General features: G+C 30.6%; 1 protein-coding gene across 1 annotated transcript; it reads left to right on the forward strand.

Annotated features, from left to right (window-relative positions):
- The first annotated feature begins 16,375 nt into the window (after positions 1-16,375).
- LOC145557515 (protein FAR1-RELATED SEQUENCE 5-like) lies at positions 16,376-17,721 on the forward strand. Its single transcript, XM_081618690.1, has 2 exons — positions 16,376-16,485; positions 17,154-17,721. The coding sequence occupies exons 1-2, from the start codon at positions 16,376-16,378 to the stop codon at positions 17,719-17,721; spliced, it is 678 nt and encodes a 225-aa protein (XP_081474816.1).
- Positions 17,722-23,503: the final 5,782 nt, after the last annotated feature.

Genomic DNA, 23,503 nt, shown 5'->3' on the forward strand with positions numbered 1-23,503 from the left:
GTGACGAGTCAATGCCGGAAAAATCGAGTCAACTGCCAAATTCCGGCTACAGGAACTTACAAAAAAAAATTATGTTTGGGTTTCATTTTGCAAAAAAAAAAAAAAAAAAAAAAATTAAATTAAAAGGTTGTTTTTGATAAAAAAAAAAAAATACATTTTAAAGGTTTTATTTAACAAATTTTCCAATTCTTAATTTAAACACTCAAATTACATACTTATACTTATCCTACCAGTACTGAATATAGCATTGGAATAGTTATTGTAAACACTTAAAAATGTCTCCCCAAAACTAAACCCGATGATGAACAACCTTTCACCACCATTTTTGGTCTGGTCGAGTATTTAATCTCGAGAGTGCTTAAAACCCATATTCAGTCAAATATATTCAGCCTGCATATCAGTCCAAACATGTAGTCAAACATAGTCCAACTCACATTTCAACCCAAACCCTTTTTAATTCATTTCGTGTTATTTATTAATTAATTCCGATTCATAAATATTAAAACCCTAAGCCTGAAATAAATTCGGAATAGATGAAACGGCACCTAATTATCACGTGCTTAATGATTGAGTAAAATTGTATCTGGACGTATCACACAGCCATCTTTGCCGTGTCACGACAAATTGCACTATGTCACGACAATTCTTTCCGTGACGCGGCGATTTTTTTCGCGACACGGCAAATTCTGTCGTGACGCGTCAATTTTCTAAGGTTTCTCCGCAGTGCATTTCAATTCTAGGGTTTTGTGCATCACCCTGTTAATTTTTCATAGATACGAGGCTGATTTAATTTCCTTAGTTTTGGGGCACCAAATCATTCTCTCTCTCTCTTTTATGCTTTAGCCTATATACTAGACTTCTCTATTCTTTCACAGTACATCCCTTAAGCACTCTCTTGAGTCTATACAACACCTGAAGTTGAGGGTTTGGACCAAAACAACTCTACTTTTATTTAATTTAAATTCAATTTGATTTATATTTTTATTGAAGTTACTAACAATTTATTCATGATGTAGCAATTATTTAAAGAAGCACGGAATGTGAGTAATTAATTCACTTAATTACTCTTATTTTTATTCTTGTTGCTAGTATCATGATTAGGGTAATTATTATGATTTGATTTGACTAACGATATTATGGTTAAATTGATTCCAATGTTAATGTTGATTTTATTTTATTTATTTTATCACCATATTGCATGTTTAAAGAGAATATTTAATTGAATATAACGCCTAATAAGATAATTTGGACAACTGGTTTAGGATCCTTTTTAATCTTGTTGTTTAATCGAAGTGATCAAAATATTTTTAGAATTACGGGTTGCATTAACATTCAACCAATTTAGCTTAATAATAGTTTGGAGCAAATTGAATCTTTGTTTGTATGCCTTTGAGATCGGAGGAATTACTTTTCACAATAAGAAATCGAGTAGAGGCCAATACGGGCTAGTGTGACTCCATGACTCACATCGTACCATCATCCTCGATCCTCCTTTTGTGGTTCCGAACCATATAGAGTTAGTAATCTCATGGATTATGAATAGGGGGTGTAACCTTCACGGGTTAATCGTTGTTGCCTATCGTTGTCCCTTATTTGTGGTTGCCTTAAATGATCCGTGAACGGTTTACAAGTTCCTTAAAAACTTGTTGGCGGTTCCCTACTTTGCTTTGTCCCTAATCATGTCCCTAATTGTAAATGTCAAATCCCGCTTCCTATGAGTGCCAAGCATATGCACAACATGCTTAACTATAACACCCTAGAAATTCCCTTCCTTAAAAATACATGTTTTACTCTTTAAAACTCGAATTAGGAAAATTTAAGATATTATCGCCACCGTGAAAACGGCTAAGGAAACCATCAGAGACACACAGTGGAAGACTAATTTCAAAACAAGTCAACTTAAAAAGTCAATCAAACGAAAGTAAAGTCAACCAAAGTCAAACGAAGTCAAATAAAATCCACCTACAACTTGGAACCATTATTGTAGGCCCTTATTAAAACCAAACCAAATCCAAAACATTGCGTTAGTCCCACATAATAATAATATCATAAATAATCAAAGCATTAAGCATATTATAAGCTAATAGAAACTAGCATGATTCGCTCTTCACTCATGCCCCGTCATGAATATGCTTCAATCACCTGAAAAGCTTCTCCCTACTTGTTTCCACTACTCTCCATTAAAAATGGGTCATCATAGGGCCAAGGTAAAGACAAGGCCAATAAACAAACAAACACACAATCAGCAAAGCTGAGTACATAAGCGAATTTAAACACACTAATTTAACATGCTTTCACCTATCAACACACACTTACCTCACTGCACCTGTATACAAGCACACAACATTCAACAAAACTACTAAATAATTTATTTAGCATTGATTACATATCGAACAGGTTTCCCAACCAACCTCCTCCAATAATGGGGTTTCTAGCACGGGAGCTAACCGTGCTAGCATCAAATAACCACTCATAAGTGGCGGAATTCCTGCACATAATAATAAATAAAAGGATTGTACATCGTCCAGTACTCCAGTAGAAGTTATGGTTAAATATAAAACCCCATAACTTCCCCCATGTGTTCATACTCAAGGTATATACGTTCCAAGAGTTTTGGTGCGTAATCTCTTTCACTTTACGTTATTTACATATTATTAGACTTGGTGATGACTCTTAACTATAATTATGCAATCCACAATAATTATTCAAACAAACAACGTACCAATTTAATTCTTGAATAATTAGTGACCACATAATATTTAATGTTGAACCCTTTTAAAATCTACCTTGGTGTCAAAGACACCTTAAACGCATAAAGCACCGCAAATCCTATCCCTTGGTGTTAAAAAAACACCTTAAGTGCACTAAGGCTATAAGGCACCAACATTCAATTTATTCCTCGTGTACATAGACACTTACATAGCTCCTTTCCCATGCTTTTAGCATCAATAAAAGTTATATATGAACCATAATAAAATTCATTTTCAATATTCTAAACCAAATTAAACATGTAATTTAATTAGACATGTGTAGGGAATAATTTCAAGCCTTTAAAATCCCACTAGCTTGAACCCCACTGTGATCATACACTAAAGTACGGTGGCGTCCAAAAGGGAAGAAGATAGAGCAAAAGAGTCGCCAACAAGTTTTTTAGGAACTTGTAAACTGTTGATAGGATAAAGGTTACACCCCTTAACGATCCAAGAGATCGTCAACTCCATAAGGTCATGAACCAAATAAGGGTTCGGGGATGATGGTACAAATCCAACCTAAAAGAGATTGAACCTGCCCTAATAATAGACCTCTACTTTATTCTGATCGTATTCATGTGCGCTTTTTAATTAACATGCAATCAATAGAATTAACCCTAAACCTGTTTAATCTATGTTGGTTGAATATAAATGCACAAATAAACTATTATTGGCGATCACTTGAATTATAATCACAATTAAGCCTAAACAAGATTATTAATTATCTTATTAAGCGTGATTACAGGTACCAATTCCCTTTAAACATGCAATAAAAGGTGTGATCAAGCAATAAATAATAAGCATCAAGCAACATAATAATAATCATGAATAATAATAATCATCATCATAAAAATAAATTATAATTGAAATAATCATGATAATAATCATAAAAGAAAATAATCATCATATTAATAATAATTGAAATAATTATCATAAATAAAATAATCATCAAAATAATAATAATAATATTCATAATCGTCATAAATTATAACAATTATAATCACTATCATGTTCATGTTAATATTAAAGCATAATAAAATAGCAAGATCCTAGGCATGATACTAACAAGATTAATAACAAACCCTAGCATGTCACTAAGCAATAAAAATCAAATCTTTAGCCCTAACATGATACTAACATGAATTAATATTAGAAAGAACATAGGAAGCATCGTAACAATCATATTTAATATATTAAAAATACCCTAGACATGACACTAGGAACATCATAATAATATAAGCATGATTTCTACATCATAATATCAATTAATCAATTAAAGTACTTACTTTGATGCCTCGTACCTCTTTCTTTCACGTCTAGGGAGAAGGCAACTCCGAATATGGCTAGGTGTTTCTAGATCTTGTGAATGCAGAATTTTGTATGAAAAAGCAAGAAAGAATAGAATGCTAAAGAATACTTGAGAATGAGAGAATTGGTGAATGATAGATGTAGAATTCGTCAATTGGTTAATTGGTCAATGAAAACGGAGTTTTTAATACGATATTTATAGAGAAAATCAGCCAAAAAAGATAATTTAACAAAACAGAGTCTGAAGATCGCAAAACAGGATTGGCGCCACCCCTGGCTAGCTGGCGCCAGGCACCAGTGGCTAGCGCCAAAGCGCCAAGCCTAGTTTCAGGCGCCAAGGCCTGGGGTTGGACGCCAAACTAGATTTCAACGCGTTTTCGAAAATCTGATAAATTTCCCGTACTGGAAGATAAAATAATATAATTTCTTCGAAAAAATGCTATTTGATCTTGATTAAAACTCTGAAAAGTCAACAAAGTCAACTTATCAATGCTAATTGAATTAGGAATGAAAAGAACCTTCTAGAATATTCTAGAAGACTAAAACCATTCCTAATTGCATTAGGAATGATAAATCATATTAGGCCCTCCCCTAGATCATTGGGCCGTACATAAAGCTCAAACCGGGCCTAGTTTAGTAAATTGGCCATAACTTCCTCAATATTCATCGGAATTGGGCTTATAATATATCGTTGGAAAGGTCTTTGCAAGCCCCATCCAACTAAACCACTATTGGACCCATATCATGGACCAACCAAACTGGATTGGCTGTTTTCTTAAAATAAAGTTTTCAAAATCAGGGAGAAAAGAAAAGAAATAAAACTTTCCGCAACACTAGACCTTTCCACACTTTCTTTTCATTCGATTATGATTCGACGTGAAAGGTACTCATCACTGGGTTTGGTTTTGGGGAGACACAAATGGGTGTCTACAACATGCATTCTAAAATGCCATAAATAAAAGTGTAGTTTATATAAAACATGCCAAAAATATAATTTTTCAATCCATAATCCATCACAAATATATGCTTCATAATTCAATCACCAACATCAAAATCCATGATTCCAAACATAAATCTTAGCATGATACTATTTGTAGTTCAATTAACCAAACCTTGAATATGATCTTAAAATCGCCATGAATAAGCGAAATCACTTAATTGGAATTCTCCTACAAACCAAAATCATAAGAAGGCATTAATATCTACTCCTCACAAATTTCCAGCAATATATACTCTTATTAAACCACCCAAAATTAATTAAAAACATGCTAAAATTTTATTTAAAACCTCATACTTTAATCCCAAATAATGGGTAATTAAAATTCCTTAAAGAAACTTAACTTTTAGCATACTACCAAAAATTCCAGCATTATATAATCATGAAAACTTGCTGTAACTATACTTTAAAACACTTAAATTAAAGGTTTAATCAACCCTACATCATAATCCTTCACTAAATAATAATTTATGAATCTAGGGTTTCAAAATTGGGGCATTTTAAATAGAATTAAAATCTGAAAATTAAATTGCATACTAATTATAATTAAGCATCATAATTTCATCATAAGACCCATAATTAACAATTAGATCTAGGATTAAACAAGAAATAAAACAAAATTAATTTTTTTTTCTGGAAACGGACAGCAGCCACGACACCACAGTCGGCTGCTGCCGTGCTGCTGGTGGAGCCGCTGCTGTTGTTGGTGTTGCTGGTGGTGGCCGACAGCCCACCTGTGGTGTGGTGGTGGCCGGCGGTGGTGTTAACCGAAAAGGGGGAAGGGGAAAAAGAAAGAAAAAATAAAGGAGAAGGGAGAGAAATTTACCTTGGGTTTTCTCCACTCTGGGAAAAAAAATTAATTTTCCCAAGTGTTGAATATTTATACCCTCTTTCTCTAAAAACCCTCCTTACCTAAACTTTCCTTCTTTACTCTTTTCTAATCCCGTTCCTAATAAAACTTTCCTAAAATAAACCCCAATTTTTATAAAATAAATAATTAAATAAACTTTCCTTTTATAAAATATTCCAAACTTATTAAATTAAATAATTAAAATATCTTAATTAAAAGGAAAAATTTCCCGGAATAATCCCACCTTTGGGCCGTCCGCTGAAAATAATCCCACCTTTGGATTATTTTTAAATAATCCGACCTTTATACCCAATCTGCTCGAAACGGTCCCAGGTGACTTGTAAGCGGTTGCATAAGTTTTTTTTTTTTTTTAATTACATTTAATTTACACGTGTTACTATATGGTTGGTCAATAAATAAGTTTTAATTTTAATTTATCTTAGAAATGATTATAACTAATTAACATTAATTAATTATTTTAAAACTAATTTAACAACAACCACTAGCCATCCAACTCTACGCTGCCACCATAAGCCCAGACCGCCCCGTCGCTGATTCCAGAACCCGCGCCGGTAGCCGCTTCCAGACCCACATAGATCCCCGCTCCTCCCCTTATCTTGACGTCTTTAAACCACCACACCTATTCTCGTGGTGGCTGGGGAGAGGGGATTACGTTGAAATCGACGGGGGAGGGGAAGGGGAGGGGCCGAAACTGACTAGGGAGAGGGGATTATGTCAAAATCGAAGGGGGAGGGGGAGGGGAAGGGGAGGGGTCGAAACTGACTGGGGAGAGGGGATTATGTCAAAATCGACGGGGGAGGGGAAGGGGAGGGGGCTGGAAAAGGGACATGGGTAGGGGAGGAGGCTGCCAGGCCGGAAAACCTGGTGGGGAAAGGTCGCCTGTAGTTTTCCGAAACCCTTGCCAGCTGGGTTTTCGTTGGGGAGGGATGAATGTTGGTGGTTCAGGGTGGGGGATCGGGAGTGGCCTGAGCCATTTGGTTGGTCTCCGGCGCTAGGGTTGAGTTATGGTGGCCGGCGCCACGGAGCAAGGACTCCGGCGGTAGCTTGGGTGGTTTTTAAATATTAATATTTTATTTTTATTTTTTCTTTTAAAAAAAATTAATTTATTTGTTAAAAATTTATTTTATTTTATTTTATTTTTTTTACCAATAATAGGTCGCCACGTGTCAAGTAACCTGTTATAATAGGTTACATGACCGGTTGGGACCATTTAGAGCAGATTAAGTATAAAGGTCGGATTATTTAAAAATAATCCAAAGGTGGGATTATATTCAGCGGACGGCCCAAAGGTGGGATTATTCCGGGCAATTTTTCCTAATTAAAAATATTTCAAATTATTTAAATACTTCCCAAAATACATATTTTAAATAAACTACGTATAAAAATATGGGGTATTACATTAACGTAGGCGCGCTTCGAATGACGCCTACACTTATTGCACCATTTAATTTAATCTTGATTTGGAAGAATTGTATTACTATTAAGGCTTGGACAAATCATATTTTTTATAATTGCAGTTTTAATTTATAATTACAATAGGCGCTGAAAATTAATGCATTTTAATTTGAACAAATTTAATTCGTATTGGATTGGAATAGCATTCGGATCAGATCGGATTGGAAAATAGAAAACCGAATTATATTTTCGGATCGGATTGGATTTGACCTAAATCCAAACCAAAAACCGAACAGACACCCCTACTCGGGCTAACGGGGAAATGAAAGGGGTTGGTCAATAGTGGATGTGGCTCGCCAAGGGTGGGAGAGCTAGGTGGCGAGTGGGATGTAGGAGGGGACTGCAGGCAGGGGAGGGGGTGGTTGGCTGGAGGTGGAGGTGGTTGTGGTTTTTTTATTTTTATTTATTTTAGGGTATTGTCGTGGTTTGACAGAAATTAGTGAGTATTCAAAGAATGAGAGTGTATGTGTTTGGTGAGTTGGAGTTTGGTTACGATGAGGGAGATGATGTAACACCCCAAATCTCCCTCTACGTAAATACTATATTTATATGTATACAAATATCATAGAGATAAACTTGGGCATATTACTGCCACGTGAAAACGTAAGGCTTATTTAATTACTCAAATTGCAGCGGAAAAATAACAAACTTTTATTAATAAAAAAATGAATAACCATAATAACTGTTTCAAAATAATCCAATAAAAACTCCACACATAAATAAAATTAACTCCTAACTACGTGATCCCAATCCCGACTCTAGCATGCACACGAACAACTCCACACCTAAAATCAAGACTGCGTACCAAAAATGGTTGTAACACATCCAAATCTCCCTCTACGGAAATACCAATATAATAGGTATAATTATACCATAGAGATAGACTTGGGCGTATTACCACCGCGTGATTACGCAAGGCTACAACGACTTACTACATAAAACCAATACTTTGCAGCGGAAAACTTCAATACTCTTTCTTTATTAATAACAAACCATAAATAGTAACCATTGTTATGAGTACTCAAAATAATATACAAAGACCAACATTCCTAATCTAGGTGAAGACATTCCCGAGACTCCATATGCTCAATTATTGACTCCACCTGAAATTAGTCAACACTGCTTACCATTACGGTAAACAGGGCGAACCAAAACAAACAAGAAATAAGGGTTGGCAAACTATGCTAAGTGCGATAAGTGCAAGATAATGTAAACTCAATTTATTCGCAAGCATGCATTTAAAACCAATTCCAATCCAATAATTCCAAACTCATGATTCAAAATTAATTCCAATGATTCAATATTCAAAATAATTGATAAACCAATTCCTTTTAAAATCCATTCTTTTTGAATCCAATTCCTCACCCAAGTGAGCACACCCCCAAGCTAGTCTCCTTATATTACAAGGCTATTCTTGAGGAAAGACCGGTCATACAAAGTCCAAGGTCTTATCAATAAACCAAATCCGCATAGTGGGATTACCAACATGCTTATAAAGCATTAGTAATAATAATAATAATAATTCAATTAATCTTTTTAAATAACCAATAATTCCAATATAGTTCAAAACTCCTTTTTATTAAATTCCACATGCTTCCAAAATCAAACCTTTTAAACATAAATGATAATTTTAATTATTCAAAACATGATATAAAATAAATACTCCACTTTATTTATCAAAACCAATTTATTTAAACATGCTTTTATTTCATAAATCGTAATTCAATTCAATTCAATCATCATAAAATCATTCAAAACATGCTTATTCAAACCAAACACATTCAAGGTATCTAGCCACCTAACGTACCTTGATCCTTGCTAGCAAAATCACACAAAAAGAACCTCAAGAACCTTGATTCCGAATATCAATCAACACTTCGTACTTTGAAAGTTTAATCACGCATACACCTTGCAAATAACATAACAATAAGGTTATCGAAGCATAAACTCAAATCTAATGTGCATGTACTATAAAAATCTTTTAAAATAATATTTTAATATAAAATTATAGCTTTAAAATAGGTATATGTATTTTATAAACCAACCTTGAAGAAAATAAAGGAATAGGATTAAAGAGAATTGAATTTTCGTTGGAAAGAATAGGCAGAACCTGTAGAGGCAATAACTCCTTCAATATAACTCCGAATTGGGTGATTCTTGAGCCTAACCTCAAGGATTTTTCGAGAGGAGAAATCTTTTGTGAAATTTCAATACTTCAAGAAATGACCAGGAGAACTGGCTTCAAAGATAAACGAGATGATTTGTGTAAAAAGAGGATAAGAAAAGTATGAAAAGGTTTAGGGAAAAGAAGAAGAAGAGAGATCAAGAGAATTGGGTTTTTGGTGTGAAGAATATGAGAGGTATGAAGGGGTATTTATAGGCTCATGAATGAGAGAATTATGGTCGGAGAATGTAGGATGAATTATGGTAAAAATAATTAAGGAATTACTTGGAGAAGTGTGTAAACCATAAAAAAAAGAAAAACAAAATCCTTATTAATGATGTGTAGGTTACAACTTTCGTAGATCTCTTGATTCCTCTCTTCAAAGGGCTAGGGTTTTGATATGTTTATAGTACGGGGCCTTACCGGCTTATTCCATACTATGGACCTACAATGTTTGGTAGTAGGGAGGAGATGGGGTATTGTGAGTTATTCCATCTGATCCTGATTAACCCTATAAACGACGACCTCTTTATATAGAGAGTCATAGAGTAGTTTACAAGATAATAATCATATATTCTACGAGATCTTGAAGATAAATATCTTATATTTTTTTCGATATTATCTTCTTATTTACATATACCTGACACCTGATAATCAGCATAATTTTGGTGTCAACAAATGCCCCCTCGAGACCTGTTGTGGAGATTTGACACCAGATGCAACTTGGTCTCGAATTTTTCTTGTAGAATTTGAAAGAAAATTTGGTATGCCCCTAATAAATTTATGAGTTTTGAAATTTGGAGAGTGGAGTTGAAGAGCGAAAATTGTCCCACCGAGCGTGCTAATTTGTAAACCATAAAAATTCAAACCTTTATTAAGGATTTATAGGTTACAACTCTCGTAGATCTCTGATTCCTCTCTCCAAAGATATGTTTATAGTACGGGGCCCTATCGGCTTATTCCATACAATGGACCTACAATGTTTGGTAGTAGGGATGAGATGGGGTCTTGTGACTTATTCCATCTGAGCCTGATTAAACCTAAAAATGACGACCTCTTTGTATAGAGAGTCATAGAGTAGTTTACAAGAAAACAATCAATATTCTACGAGATCTTGAAGATACATATCTTATATTTTTCGATTTTATCTCCTTATTTACATATATCTGACAACTGATAATCAGCATAATTTTGGTGTCAACAAAGTGAATAAAGAAATATGAAAACTTTTGATATTAAGGTGATTAAGAATAATAGAATTTAGGAAAGTGTGTTTGTCATGAAAATAATATGGCAAAAGAGATTACTTGGGGAATAATCAAAGATGAAATAAGGTAAGAAAATAAGATAATCAAATATTTAGTAGATGAGATATAAAAATTAAGGAAAATAAGAGATTTTAAGGAGATAATTTAAAATACAATTTACCAAAATAAATCACCCAAAAACCTATCATGGTGGCCGAAAAATTTAAGCTTTTCTAAGCTCATATTTTGCTGACCTCCCTTTAGATATTTAGGGAATTAATTTGCTAGTTCTAAGGAATAAAAAATAATTGTGTAAATAATATAAATTGTATAAAATAATTAATTAAGAAAATACCAATTATTCACTAAATAAATTAACTTATAAAATCAAATTCTCCACACTTGAAAAATCCGAAATCCCTAACCAATCATTAGGAATTTCAAGCCACTTTATTAAATAATAAAATATAATTTTTGCTTATTTAAAATATCTGAAATATATATAAATAATCCGGTTTTTAAAATAAAATAAATGGATAATAAATCTTATCCAAAATCCAAAAATAACAATTGAGTTTTAAAATACTTTTGGCGCCAAAATTCAAATATTATTTTAGCTCCAAAATTCAAATAGTAAAATAAATTACTAAAATATTCTTTTTAAGAGAATATGTTTCAAAAATATGGGGTATTACAATGGTAAATAGGGCGAACCAAAACAAAAAGGAAAACAGAGTAGCACAAATGGTAAGTACGTATAGTAAATACTTTTATTAGGCAAACATGCTTTCGAAATAACTAAATTTAACTTTCCACAAGTCATTTTCAAAATTAGACTTTTTAAAATTTATTAAACCTTCCAAGGGTAGTAATGTTCATCAATAAAAGCTTTCCAAACCAATGGATTTCCAATTTATAAACTTTCCAATTTAAAAATATAAATCCAAACCAATTTTCCTCACCTAAGTATGCACACCCCCCAAGCAAGTTATACTATACTCGAGGAAAGACCAGATCATACAAAACTTATGGTCTTACTTAACCAGTCCTAGGTAGAGGGACAATTAAAACATCAAATACTCTGGCTCTTAATGAGCTGCAAATTAATTAAATCAACTGATTTATAAATTTAACAACTTTTATTAAATCAATCAACACTTTTAGAGATCAATCCTTTAATAAATCATAAAATTATATATTTTAACTCGTCATGAAAATCATTCACTTAAATATTCATGAGTAACATTTATTCAAACAATCATTAAAATAAACATTTACCAAAACACGCATTCAAAATTGTATCAAGCACCTAGCCACCTATACATACCTTGATCACGAGAACAATAAGGTACCCACTAAATTTGACCACAATCGAAGGACTCCTCCTACACAATTAAAATGACCTTAATTAATATAAGGTTAATAAAATACAATAGCATAAATAATACTCTATTTGTGCATGAACTACCTAAATATTAAATCTTGAGTTATGTTAACATTAAACTAGTGCTATTGGTATTGTAGTGTGACGTTAAGATTAATACTTTAGCTTTCTTGATAAAATAACATTAATATAGTATTATAGGTAATCATAGTGGGTAGTAGTATCATTTTCGTTTTTTAAGAAAACTTGCGGCAAAAGATGAAGGTGAAAGGGAAAAAGATGCTACTGCACCTTCTGGCAGCAGCCCACGGTAGGCTGGCAGCAGCGGTTGGCTGATGTGCCGGCAGTTGGGTGGCAAGAGGTGATGGCAGTGGTGGCAGCACAGTAGCAGTTGGTGGTAGTAGCTAGTTTAATTTGCGGTTTCGGTCTTGTTGTTGCACGAGTGTGGGAAAGAAAGCAAGAGGAATAGAGGGGCGTGAAGGCTTAAAAGAAAGTAGAATGTTCAGCTTTTGGTGTGAGGAATTTGTGAAGGATTGAGGATCTATTTATAGTGTTGAGAGTGTAGAAAGGATAGAGCTTAAAGTGTGATATGATTACTAGAAAATATGATAAGTTTTTGGGGTTGTTAAAGTACTTGAATCAAATTAATTTTAGATTAGTAGTTGGGTTAAAAGATAAGAAAAATTTAAATGGATACACATATGGTTGGGAGAAGGAAGATAAGAACAAAATGAGATAGTGAAGAGGGAAATTAGAGGTTAAGTTAAAATATAATTATTAACAAAGTAAAGTGATAAAATCACTCTTAAAACCATGGTCAGCTCACGTTTCACAAAAAACTGTTTTTTTTTTAATAAAAACGAAAATCATACTTAATAAATAAAATAATTAAATTAAATAAATATTTTAGATAATATCAAAATTAGTTTTAATACATAATGTATATTAGATATTACTCTTGAAATTGTTAAAATATGGGCCGACCTTTAAAAGATAATTAAACCTATATTATTAATTTAGAAATCCAAAAATAATTAATTATTCAAATGACTAAATACTTATATTTGGCGCCAAAATTTAAAATTCATTTTAGCTTCAAATTAAATAATTTAAGAACTTTTCAAAAAAAATTCTAAAATTCGGGGTATTACAGATGATGAATTCATGGTGTAGCATAATGATGCATTGACGGATGAGGGGGATAAGACGAGTGCAAGGGGGCTAGCTGGCAGCCACACGCAGCTAGCCCGTAGTTTCCAGATTTAGCCTTGCATCCAGCCCGCAAGGTTGTTGCTTTTGCTCGGGCCGCTGGAAATCCAGCGAGCGCTGGCCAAGCAACATCTCCAGCAGGCGTTGGCAGCTCGCTGGATCAGCCCCCTGCTGCGACTAATTAGGCCGCTACTGCTTTTCCAAAACCAGGTAGCTAATCTATAGGGTCCGCGAGTGAGAAACAACAGCAGCGCGGGGGGACGAGGACTGTGTAGGGGATGTTTCCGGTGAAGAAGAATTGGGCCGTGGGAAGAAAGTAAAAATTCCTTTGACAAGGTTGCGTGATTGCGTCACACACACCATTCAGAAAAGTAAGGGTTCGTCTTCATCCACAACATTGATTACTAGAAAAGTCAATGAACGGTTGAGATGGTATATATTATGCACATCCATTTAATGTACTTCCCAATTTTTAATAGCATGCAGCAACTACTAGAAAAGTACGTACCATCGACATTTTTGCTATAGGTGCGAGCATTACTTCCCAATTTTTAATAGCAGCAACTACTAGAAAAGTACGTACCATCGACATTTACTCATTTAGTAAATGTCGATGCTAAATCTGGAACCCATCTCAACCGTTCATTGATTTTGATCTATCCATCTAAAATACTCCTTTAGTAATGACATTTATGTAATTCTTTATAACTTTTTTTTACACTTTAAACAAAAATACCCTAAATCTCTCACCTCAACACTTTCTCTCTCCTCAGCATTTTCTCTCTCCTGAGCCCTATCTCTCTCCTCAGCCTTTTCTCTCTTTTCTCTCCTCTACCTCATACAAAAATTACTTGGTAAGTTTATGAATTGCTAAAAAATTCTGATTTAATTTTATTTTTTGATTGATTTGATGTATTTCTTGATTAGTTGTTAGATTTTTCATTAGAATTTTTTGTGTTTTTTTTTGCGATTTTTAGTTCGATTTTTTTATTTTTGGTTCGATTTTTTGATTTTTTTTTTTTTTTTGCGATTTTAAGTTTGATTTTTTTGGTTTTTTTTTATTTTTTAGAATATATTTTTCGATTTTCCAGTTTTAATCTGTTCCTTTTCCAGTTTTTTTTTCGATTTTCCAGTTTTTTTTTTCGATTTTCCAGTTTTTTTTTTCGATTTTTATTTTCAAGTTTTTTTTCGATTTTTCAGTTTTTTTTTCAAGTTTTTTTTCGATTTTTCAGTTTTTTTTTTTTTTTTTTTATCTATTTTCCATTTTTTTTTCGATTTTCCAGTTTTTTTCGATTTTTTATTTTCAAGTTTTTTGTTCGATTTTCCAGTTTTTTTTTTGTCGATTTTCCAGTTTTTTTTTTATTTGTTTATTTTTTTCGAGTTTTTTGCATTTTTTTTTTCGATTTCAAGTTTTTTTTTCGCTTTTTTCTCTGTTTTTTTTCCTCTATTTTTTTTTCTATTTACTTGTTTTCATTTTCAATTTTTTACTTTCCAGATTTTTTTCTTGCTTGAGTTTTTCTATTATTGGATTTTAATTTCAGATTTTTTTTTTTTTTACTAAAATTTTTATTTATGATAATTAGGTTTTTGAATATTCATGGATTTAGATGATGTTGAAGATAATTCTCCTTCTTCCACCGTTACTCATTCAGGTAATTTTCATTGTTTTAATACTTTAATTTCAATTTACTTACATGTCCTAAACTTTACTTAGTTGCATGTTTTAAAGTAATTTTGTGAATTTGTGGATTATGTTTAAAAGTTGTTTTAAGGTAATGTTCTAGAGTAATTCATTATGTTCTAAACTTTTCCACTTTATTCTATTTCAATTTACTTATATGTTCTAAACTTTACTTACATGTTCTACTTACATGTTTTAAAGTAATTTTGTAAATTTGTTGATTATGTTCAAAAGTGGTTTAATATTAAAAAAATTTTCTAGTTATGTTCTAAAGTAATTCATTATGTTCTAAACTTTACTTACATGTTTTAAAATTATTTTGTAAATTTGTTGATTATGTTCAAAAGTTGTTTAATATTCAAAAAATTTTATAGTTATGTTCTAAAGTAATTCATTATGTTCTAAATTTTTTCACTTTATTCTAAATTTTATTATGTATGTTATAAAGTAATTTACTATGTTCTAAAGTTTATTCTTAATATTCTAAACTTTTTTCTGTATGTTCTAAAGTTTTCTATGTATGTTTCTCTTTCTCTTTATGTTCTAAAGTTTATTCTTAATGTTCTAATATTTTCTTCATATTCTATGACTTTTATTGTAAGTTCTAAAGTTTAACTTCTAGTTTTAAATTTTTCTTTTTATGTTCTAATGCAATTGGTGTTATTTTTTGTACTCCTGAGGTTGTTGGATCATTTAGCCCTGGTGGTACCACTAAGGAATGGATTCCAAGTGTTCCCGAGGAGTTAAAACCTCGTTTGGGGATGATATTCAAAGATCCTGAAGAGGGTCTTAGTTTTTATAAAGCATATGCAAATGCCGATGGGTTTACTTCTAGGAAATCTACTACTACAAGGAAGAAGAATAACAAAGTTATAATTGCTTTTCAATATGGAGTTTGCAATAAGGAAGGTTTCAGGGCAACAAAAAAACCTATTGCTCAACAAACCGTTGATGAAGAAGGAAAGTTCGTATTACTAGGAAATGTTTAGTTACTCGTGTAGGATGCAATGCTCACATATGTATGAGATATGATGCCGGAAAGTATGTTGTTAGTCATTTCAAAGAAGAACATAATCATTGTTTATATACTCCAAGTTGTGCAAAATTTTTAAAAGGAAAGTAGAAAAATGCATATTATGCATAAGAAGTTGATTGTTGATAATTCAAAGGTGATTTATTTTTATGTGCCAAATATTATTTTCTTTGTTATGATTTACTATGTTCTAAAGTTGATCTTTAATCATAGTAATTTTTTTTTCTCTTTTTTTTTTGTACAAAAGTAAATGTTGGTCCTGCGAGGTCTTATACAATGATGAAAGAATTAGCTGGATCACATGATAATGTTGGTGCATCTAAACAAGATTTCAAAACCTTTTATAGAGATTTGAAGGCTTATATTGCTGGATTAGATGCCCAAATGTTTGTGGATAACTTTCAAAATAAGAAATTGCTTTGGAGTGCCTTTTTTTTTTTTTTTTTTTTTTTTTTTTTTTACTATGATGTTGATGAAGAAGGTAGACTTTGTAGAGCTTTATGGGCTGATCCTATTTGTCGAAAAAATTATGCACTTTTTGGTGATATGGTTTCTTTTGATACCACGTTCCAAACAAACAGGTGATGTTCTAAATGTAGATTTTTTTATGTTTCTAAAGTAATATCTATCATGTTTTGATGTTCTAAACATATATTGCTGATGTTCTAAACATAGATTGCTGATATACTAAACAAGATGCCTTATGTTCTATATATACATATAAATACACACACACACACACACACACACACACACACACACACACACACACACACACACATATATGCTTTCATGTAATAAAAATTATGCTTCTGTGTTTTACACTTTATGCATTTTCTTCTAAACTAATATCCATCATGTTTTGATGTTCTAAACATTATGTTTTGTGTTCTATAATATTGGCAAGTTTAATAATTAAAATAAATTTCTATGCTCTAAAGTTTATCCTTAATGTTCTAAAGTATACCTTTATGCTCCACAATTTACCTTTATGTTCTAAAGTTAATCCTTATGTTCTAATATTTTTTGCATATATAATTTGTGTATGTTACAGATATAATATGATCTTTGGTCCATTTACTGGAGTTGATCATCATAATAAATGTGTTACTTTTACGGCTTCTTTTGTAGCTCATGAAGATATATCATCTTTTGAATGGGTTTTCAAAACTTTCCTTAAATCAATGGGAAATAACGAGCATGTGTGTTTGATTACCGATCAAGACCCTGCAATGAAAGTTGTTGTTCGTAATGTTTTTCAAACTACTAAACATAGGTTTTGTATATGGCATATTATGAAAAAGGTGCCTGAAAAAGTAGGCCGGACAATTACCCAAGAACCTGATTTTTTGAAAAAGCTTTGTGCATGTGTTTGGCATTTAGAGATTGAGCCAGCAGAATTTGAAGAAAAGTGGAACAAAGTTATTTCAGAATTCAATTTGAACGATCATGAGTGGTTGGCACACATGTACAACATACGTGATATGATGATTCCGGCGCATTTCAGAGATTTATTTTTTGGTGGCATCATGAGTACCACATCTAGACCCGAAAGTGAAAATAATTTTTTCATTATGTTCACAAATCCCCATCTCACTTTGATTGAGTTCTACATGAGGTAATATGTAAATGTCTAAATATGTTCTAAAGTTAATCTTTATGTTCAAAAGTTTTTCTTTAATACTTTAAAGTTTTCTTTTTTTGTTTTATAGTTTTACCATTTTTTTCAACTCTCTTTTATTTTATAAATTTTGTCTTACATGTTTTAAAGTTTTAGTTTAATGTTTTAATAGTATTTAGATCATAATAATTATTTCATGTGTATTATTTTAATATATTCTAATGTAATTCACTTTATGTTCTAAAGTTATCTTCTATGTTCTAAAGTTAATTTTTATTTTCTATAGGTTTGAATGTGCATTGGATGCTCAAAGGCACACTTAAAATAAAATAGATAATGGTTCGAAGAATAAGCGTCCAAAGTGTAAGACTCCAATTCCTTTAGAAAAAAATGCTTCCGAGTTGTTTACAACAACAATTTTTTATGATTTTCAATATGAGCTTGAAATTGGATGTTTTAATTGTGGTGTTGAGGAGATGAAGAAGGACAATGAGATTTACATTTTCAAATTAAGGGAAGGATCTAGGAGGAGGACTTTTGATGTTGTTTTTTTATCCAACTACCTTAGATACCTAGTGTTTTTGTAAAATATTTGAACGTGATGGTGTGCCTTGTAGGCATATGATTTGGGTGTGGAAGGCAAGTAAAAAATTTGAACGTGATGGTGTGCCTTGTAGGCATATGATTTGGGTGTGGAAGGCAAGGATGTTAAAAAAATTCCCAAGAGTTACGTTCTAAATAGATGGTGTACAATGGCTTATAAGAAGACCATTTTTTATTTAGAGGGTAATGTTTTAGAGGAATGTCTTAATGCAGTAGATAAGAAGATGCTATTAAATGATTTGTGGTGTGAAATTCATGCTTGTGTGATTTTAGTGCAAAACAATGAAGATGATCTAAGTGATCTTGTCAAAAAACCTCGAGCCATGAAAATAGATTTGGAAAACAACAAATGGAAGCAACAATTTTTCTAGCAAAGTTAAAGACATTGAAATGCTTATTGGAGCTAGTTTACCTTCTGAAGTTTTTATCAAAGCTCCTAAAATTTCAAAAAACAAAGGTACGGGGGGTTCATGTTCCAAATCAGGTTAATGTTCTAAATGATACCCATGTTTCAAATGATATCAATGTTCCAAATGATACGCATGTTCCAAATAGTGACAAGAGAATGAAGAGTGACAGAGAAAAAACTGTTGAACAAAGTCAAAAGAAGAAAAGATTATGTAGAGCATGTGGAGAGCTTGGTCATCATGATAGTCATAGTTGTCTAGGGAAAGTCAAGTGATATGTAAGTAAACATTTTTTTTTCTTATGTTCTAATTAGTAATAAATTAAAATTATTATTATATAAATACTTTGAGTTTTAAATTTAATACTTTGAATTTTTAATTTAATCATTTTGTATATGTTTTAAAATGCATCAAATATGTTCTAAAATTTATAATGTGTTTATGTTCTAATTATTTTTTTTTTTCAGGTTAATGGATATCCTATTAGTATAACCGCATGGGACATTTTATTTTTAGGAAATAGCACATGGAAAAAAATTTGTGTAAATTTTTTTTAATATTTTTTTTTCTATTCTCTTTATTATTTTGAGAACATCATGGCATATTATTTTTTGTCCAATTATTCTCTATATTCTTATGTTTACAATTATATTATAACATTATTATGTTATAACTCTTATTCTTTAATTAACACAATTTTTGGCAATATTATAACATGAGAATGGGGTTGGATGAGTATGAGATAACACAATTTTTTGCAAGTAACGTGAACCATTTATTTTTGGCAAATTTTGCAAGTAACAACTGCATTTTAAAACCAAAATATCAATCCCATAAATAAGAGTATTAAAAAAAACATGTCTTATACAATATATTTATATATACATCAAAAAAAAAAAAAAAAACATGTCTTGTATAATATTCCCTCCGTCCCCGATTGATAGTCACTTTTGCCATTTTTGGTGACTCAAAATGTTAGTTACATTTGCTTTTTTCAAGTACCATTAATATTTTTTTTTTACCAAAATTCTCTAACATTTGCAAAAATATTTGTGCAAATTTAATTTTCCCATGTAAATTTTACTTTTCCATGTACTTTAATTACTTTCTCTCTCTATTTTTTTGCATACCTAATGTAAATTTACTTTTTCAATGTACTTTCTTTATTCTCCTTAATTCCCGTGATTTTTCCGCAAAAGTGACTATCAATCGGGGACGTAGGGAGTATATTTATATATAAACAAGAGTACTACAAAACATGTCTTGTATAATATATTTTTGGAGGAATATATATATATATATATATATATATATATATATATATATATATATATATATATATAATATCTTTATTCTCCTTTTCTCTTCCTTATTCGTTGTACGCAAAAAACTTATTCTTTTGTCTAAACATAATCAAAATTACTTTAGAACATGGACAAGTAATTTAGAACATAAACTTAAATGCTTTAGAACATAAACTTAAATACTTTAGAACATAATCAAAAATACTTTAGAACATTATAATAATAAATTAGAACATAATTAGAAATACTTTAAAACATTGACATGTAATTTAGAACTCAATCAAAATTACTTTAAAACATAGATTTATAATTTAGAACATCATTAGAAATAGTTTATGTAAATTAGAACATAATAAGAATTACTTTAGAACATACACATGCAACTTAGAACATATTAAGAATTACTTTATATACATTAGAACACAATCAAAATAACTTAAAATTAGGTTAATTTTCCAAATGATATTAATGTTCCAAATTATACACATGTTCAAAATAGTCATCTCCATATTTGTACAAAAATGTACTATTATATTGTTTTAAATATCTTTCTAAAGATATATCCATATTTGGTCAAAATTTGTTGATCTTTGACCACTTTCTAGCCATCTTCAACACTCTTTTCCATTCTTCATTTACTTCTGATGTTATAATCTTCCCATAATACTCCACTCGTAACCTTTTCATTTTCTCAAACTGCACAAAAAATAAAAAAATGACTTTGGAACATATACATGTAATTTAGAACATAATCAGAATTACTTTAGAACAATTACATGTAATTAGAACCTAATCATATATGTCTTGTAGTTTAGAACATGCTAAAAATAGTTGTCTTTGCAGGCATTATATAGTTTTAACTCTTTAAAGATTCATTCAAGTCCAATGCATTTAAAGGTCGTTCTACCTACAATTAATGGTAAGAGTGTACAAACCAAATTACAAAAAAAGTACTTAACACAGGATCCTAATGTTATACTTGATACGAATTCAAAATCACAGTTATACCAAGCTCATATAGTCATGTGTATGTTGAATTTTAGAGTACAATATTAGGTTAATGTTCAAAATATACATGTAATTTAGAACACGTTCAAAATAATCATCTCCATATTTAGAACATATACATGTAATTTAGAACATAATCAGAATTACTTTAAAACATTGACATGTAATTAGAACCTAATCATATATGTCTTGTACTTAAATTATCCTTCTCTAGTCCTGAATTCCATTGTTTTCAACATTGACCTTCATAGGTTTCCATGTGCTTCAACAGAAATACTCCACAATCATGTTTATTTGCGTTGCTTTTCCTTTTCATCTCAACATTTCTTGTTTCATAAGTGTAAATAATGACACTCTTCTTATCAATTTCTTCATAAAATTCATCACCAAATGCTTCCAACTAAAAAATTAATAATATAATTAGAAATTATACATGTAATTTAGAACATAATTAGAAATACTTTAGAACATTGACATGTAATTTAGAACTCAATTACAATTATTTTAAAATATTTATAATTTAGGACATCATTAGAAATAGTTTATAACATTGATATGTAAATTATAACATAGATATAAAATTTAGAACATTATTAGAAATACTTTAGAATATATACATGTAACTTAGAACATAATCATAATTACTTTGGAACATAGACAAGTAATTTAGAACATAGATATGTACATTAAAACATATTTAGAATAACTTAAAATTAGGTCAATGTTCCAATTAAGGTTAATGTAGAACATTGATATTTTAATTATAACACAGATTTATAATTTAGAACATTATTAGAAATACTTTAGAATATGGACATGTAACTTAGAACATAATCAGAATTACTTTAGAACATAGACTAGTAATTTAGAACATAGATATGTACATTAGAACATAATAAGAATAACTTAAAATTATGTTAATGTTCCAAATAAGGTTACTGTTCCATATGATATCAATGTTCCAAAATTTCTTTATAGCATAATAAAAAAATTATAATTAACTAAGTCAAAATTTTACACCTTACCATCTTTGTAAAATCATCTCCATATTTGTCTTCAACTGAAACATTTGGTGAAAGAATCATGTTATCAATGACATCGAGAGTACCTTCCATAAAGTTGAAGCAAAACAAATAATATATAGTGATCCGGTAAAACAGCCGGAAAGAAAACCTATGTTTAGAACATAATCAGATACTTTTGAAAAACATAAACAAACATGTGTTTATAACATAATCAGATACTTTAGAACATAAATAAAAAATAAATAGAACATACTTTAGAACATAATCATAGTTGTTAAATGTTGTTACTTCGGCATTTTGTCATTTCTTTTCTCATTTGATGAAACAAAGCTTTCTTTCTATCTTCCCAACTTTCAGTATTTTTGATGTATTTTTCAGTGCAAAGAATGAGCTGGGAAAAAAAAGAAATTAAAACTTAAGTAATTAGCATTGACATATAATTAAAACATAGACATGTAATTTAGAACAAAATTAGAAATACTTTAGAACATTGACATGTGATTTAGAACTAAATCAGATTTACTTTAGAACATCATTTGAAATACTTTAGAACATTGATATGTAAATTAAAACATAATCAGAATTACTTTAGAAAATAGACATATAAGTTAGAACATAATTAAAAATAAATAACTTAAAATTTCTTTATAGCATGATAAGAAAATAATAATTAACCAAGTAATTTACAAATAAACTCTTTAGAACATAATTAAAAATAACCTCTTTAGAACATAACCAAAATTATTTTAGAACATAGATATGTAGTTTAGAAAATAATCAAAAATATTTTAGAATATTGACATGTAATTTAGAATATAATAAGAATTACTTTTGAACAAAGTCATATAATAGCGTGAAAAAAAAAATTAATTAACTAAGTCAATTCTTAACACCAAAACCTTCTTTACCAAATTAAACCACAAAAAACTAATCATATGTGTCTTGTATAATCTATATGGTAAGATAATTAGAACATACATAACATTCAGTAGAGAAAAAAAATCTACTCTTCGTGTCTACACCACGCCTTTTAATTTTACAATTTAATATGAAAGCAAAAGCATCTGCAATGTTGTTGAACATGTGACTACATCCTGAAAGACTATCCATCTCATCTCTCCTAATCACCTATTGCCGCTTTGTCAGCATACAAAAGTTTCCTAAAATGAGAACAAAAACTATATTAAATCAAAACAGCATTTTGAACATAAACATAATACTTTATAACATAAGCACGTAATTTTAAACATCAGCATAGTGCTTTAGAACTAAATTTTAGAACATGGTCAAGTAATTTAGAACATGACCAGAAAAATTTTAGAACATAAACTATATTAATCAAAACATAATTTTGAACATTAGCATAATAGTTTAGAACCTAAGCACATACTTTTGAACATAAACATACAACTTTAGAACATAAGCATAGTACTTTA

Source organism: Chenopodium album, chromosome 9, assembly GCF_948465745.1.
Source record: "Chenopodium album chromosome 9, dcCheAlbu1.1, whole genome shotgun sequence".
In the NCBI taxonomy this organism is placed as follows: Eukaryota; Viridiplantae; Streptophyta; class Magnoliopsida; order Caryophyllales; family Amaranthaceae; genus Chenopodium; species Chenopodium album.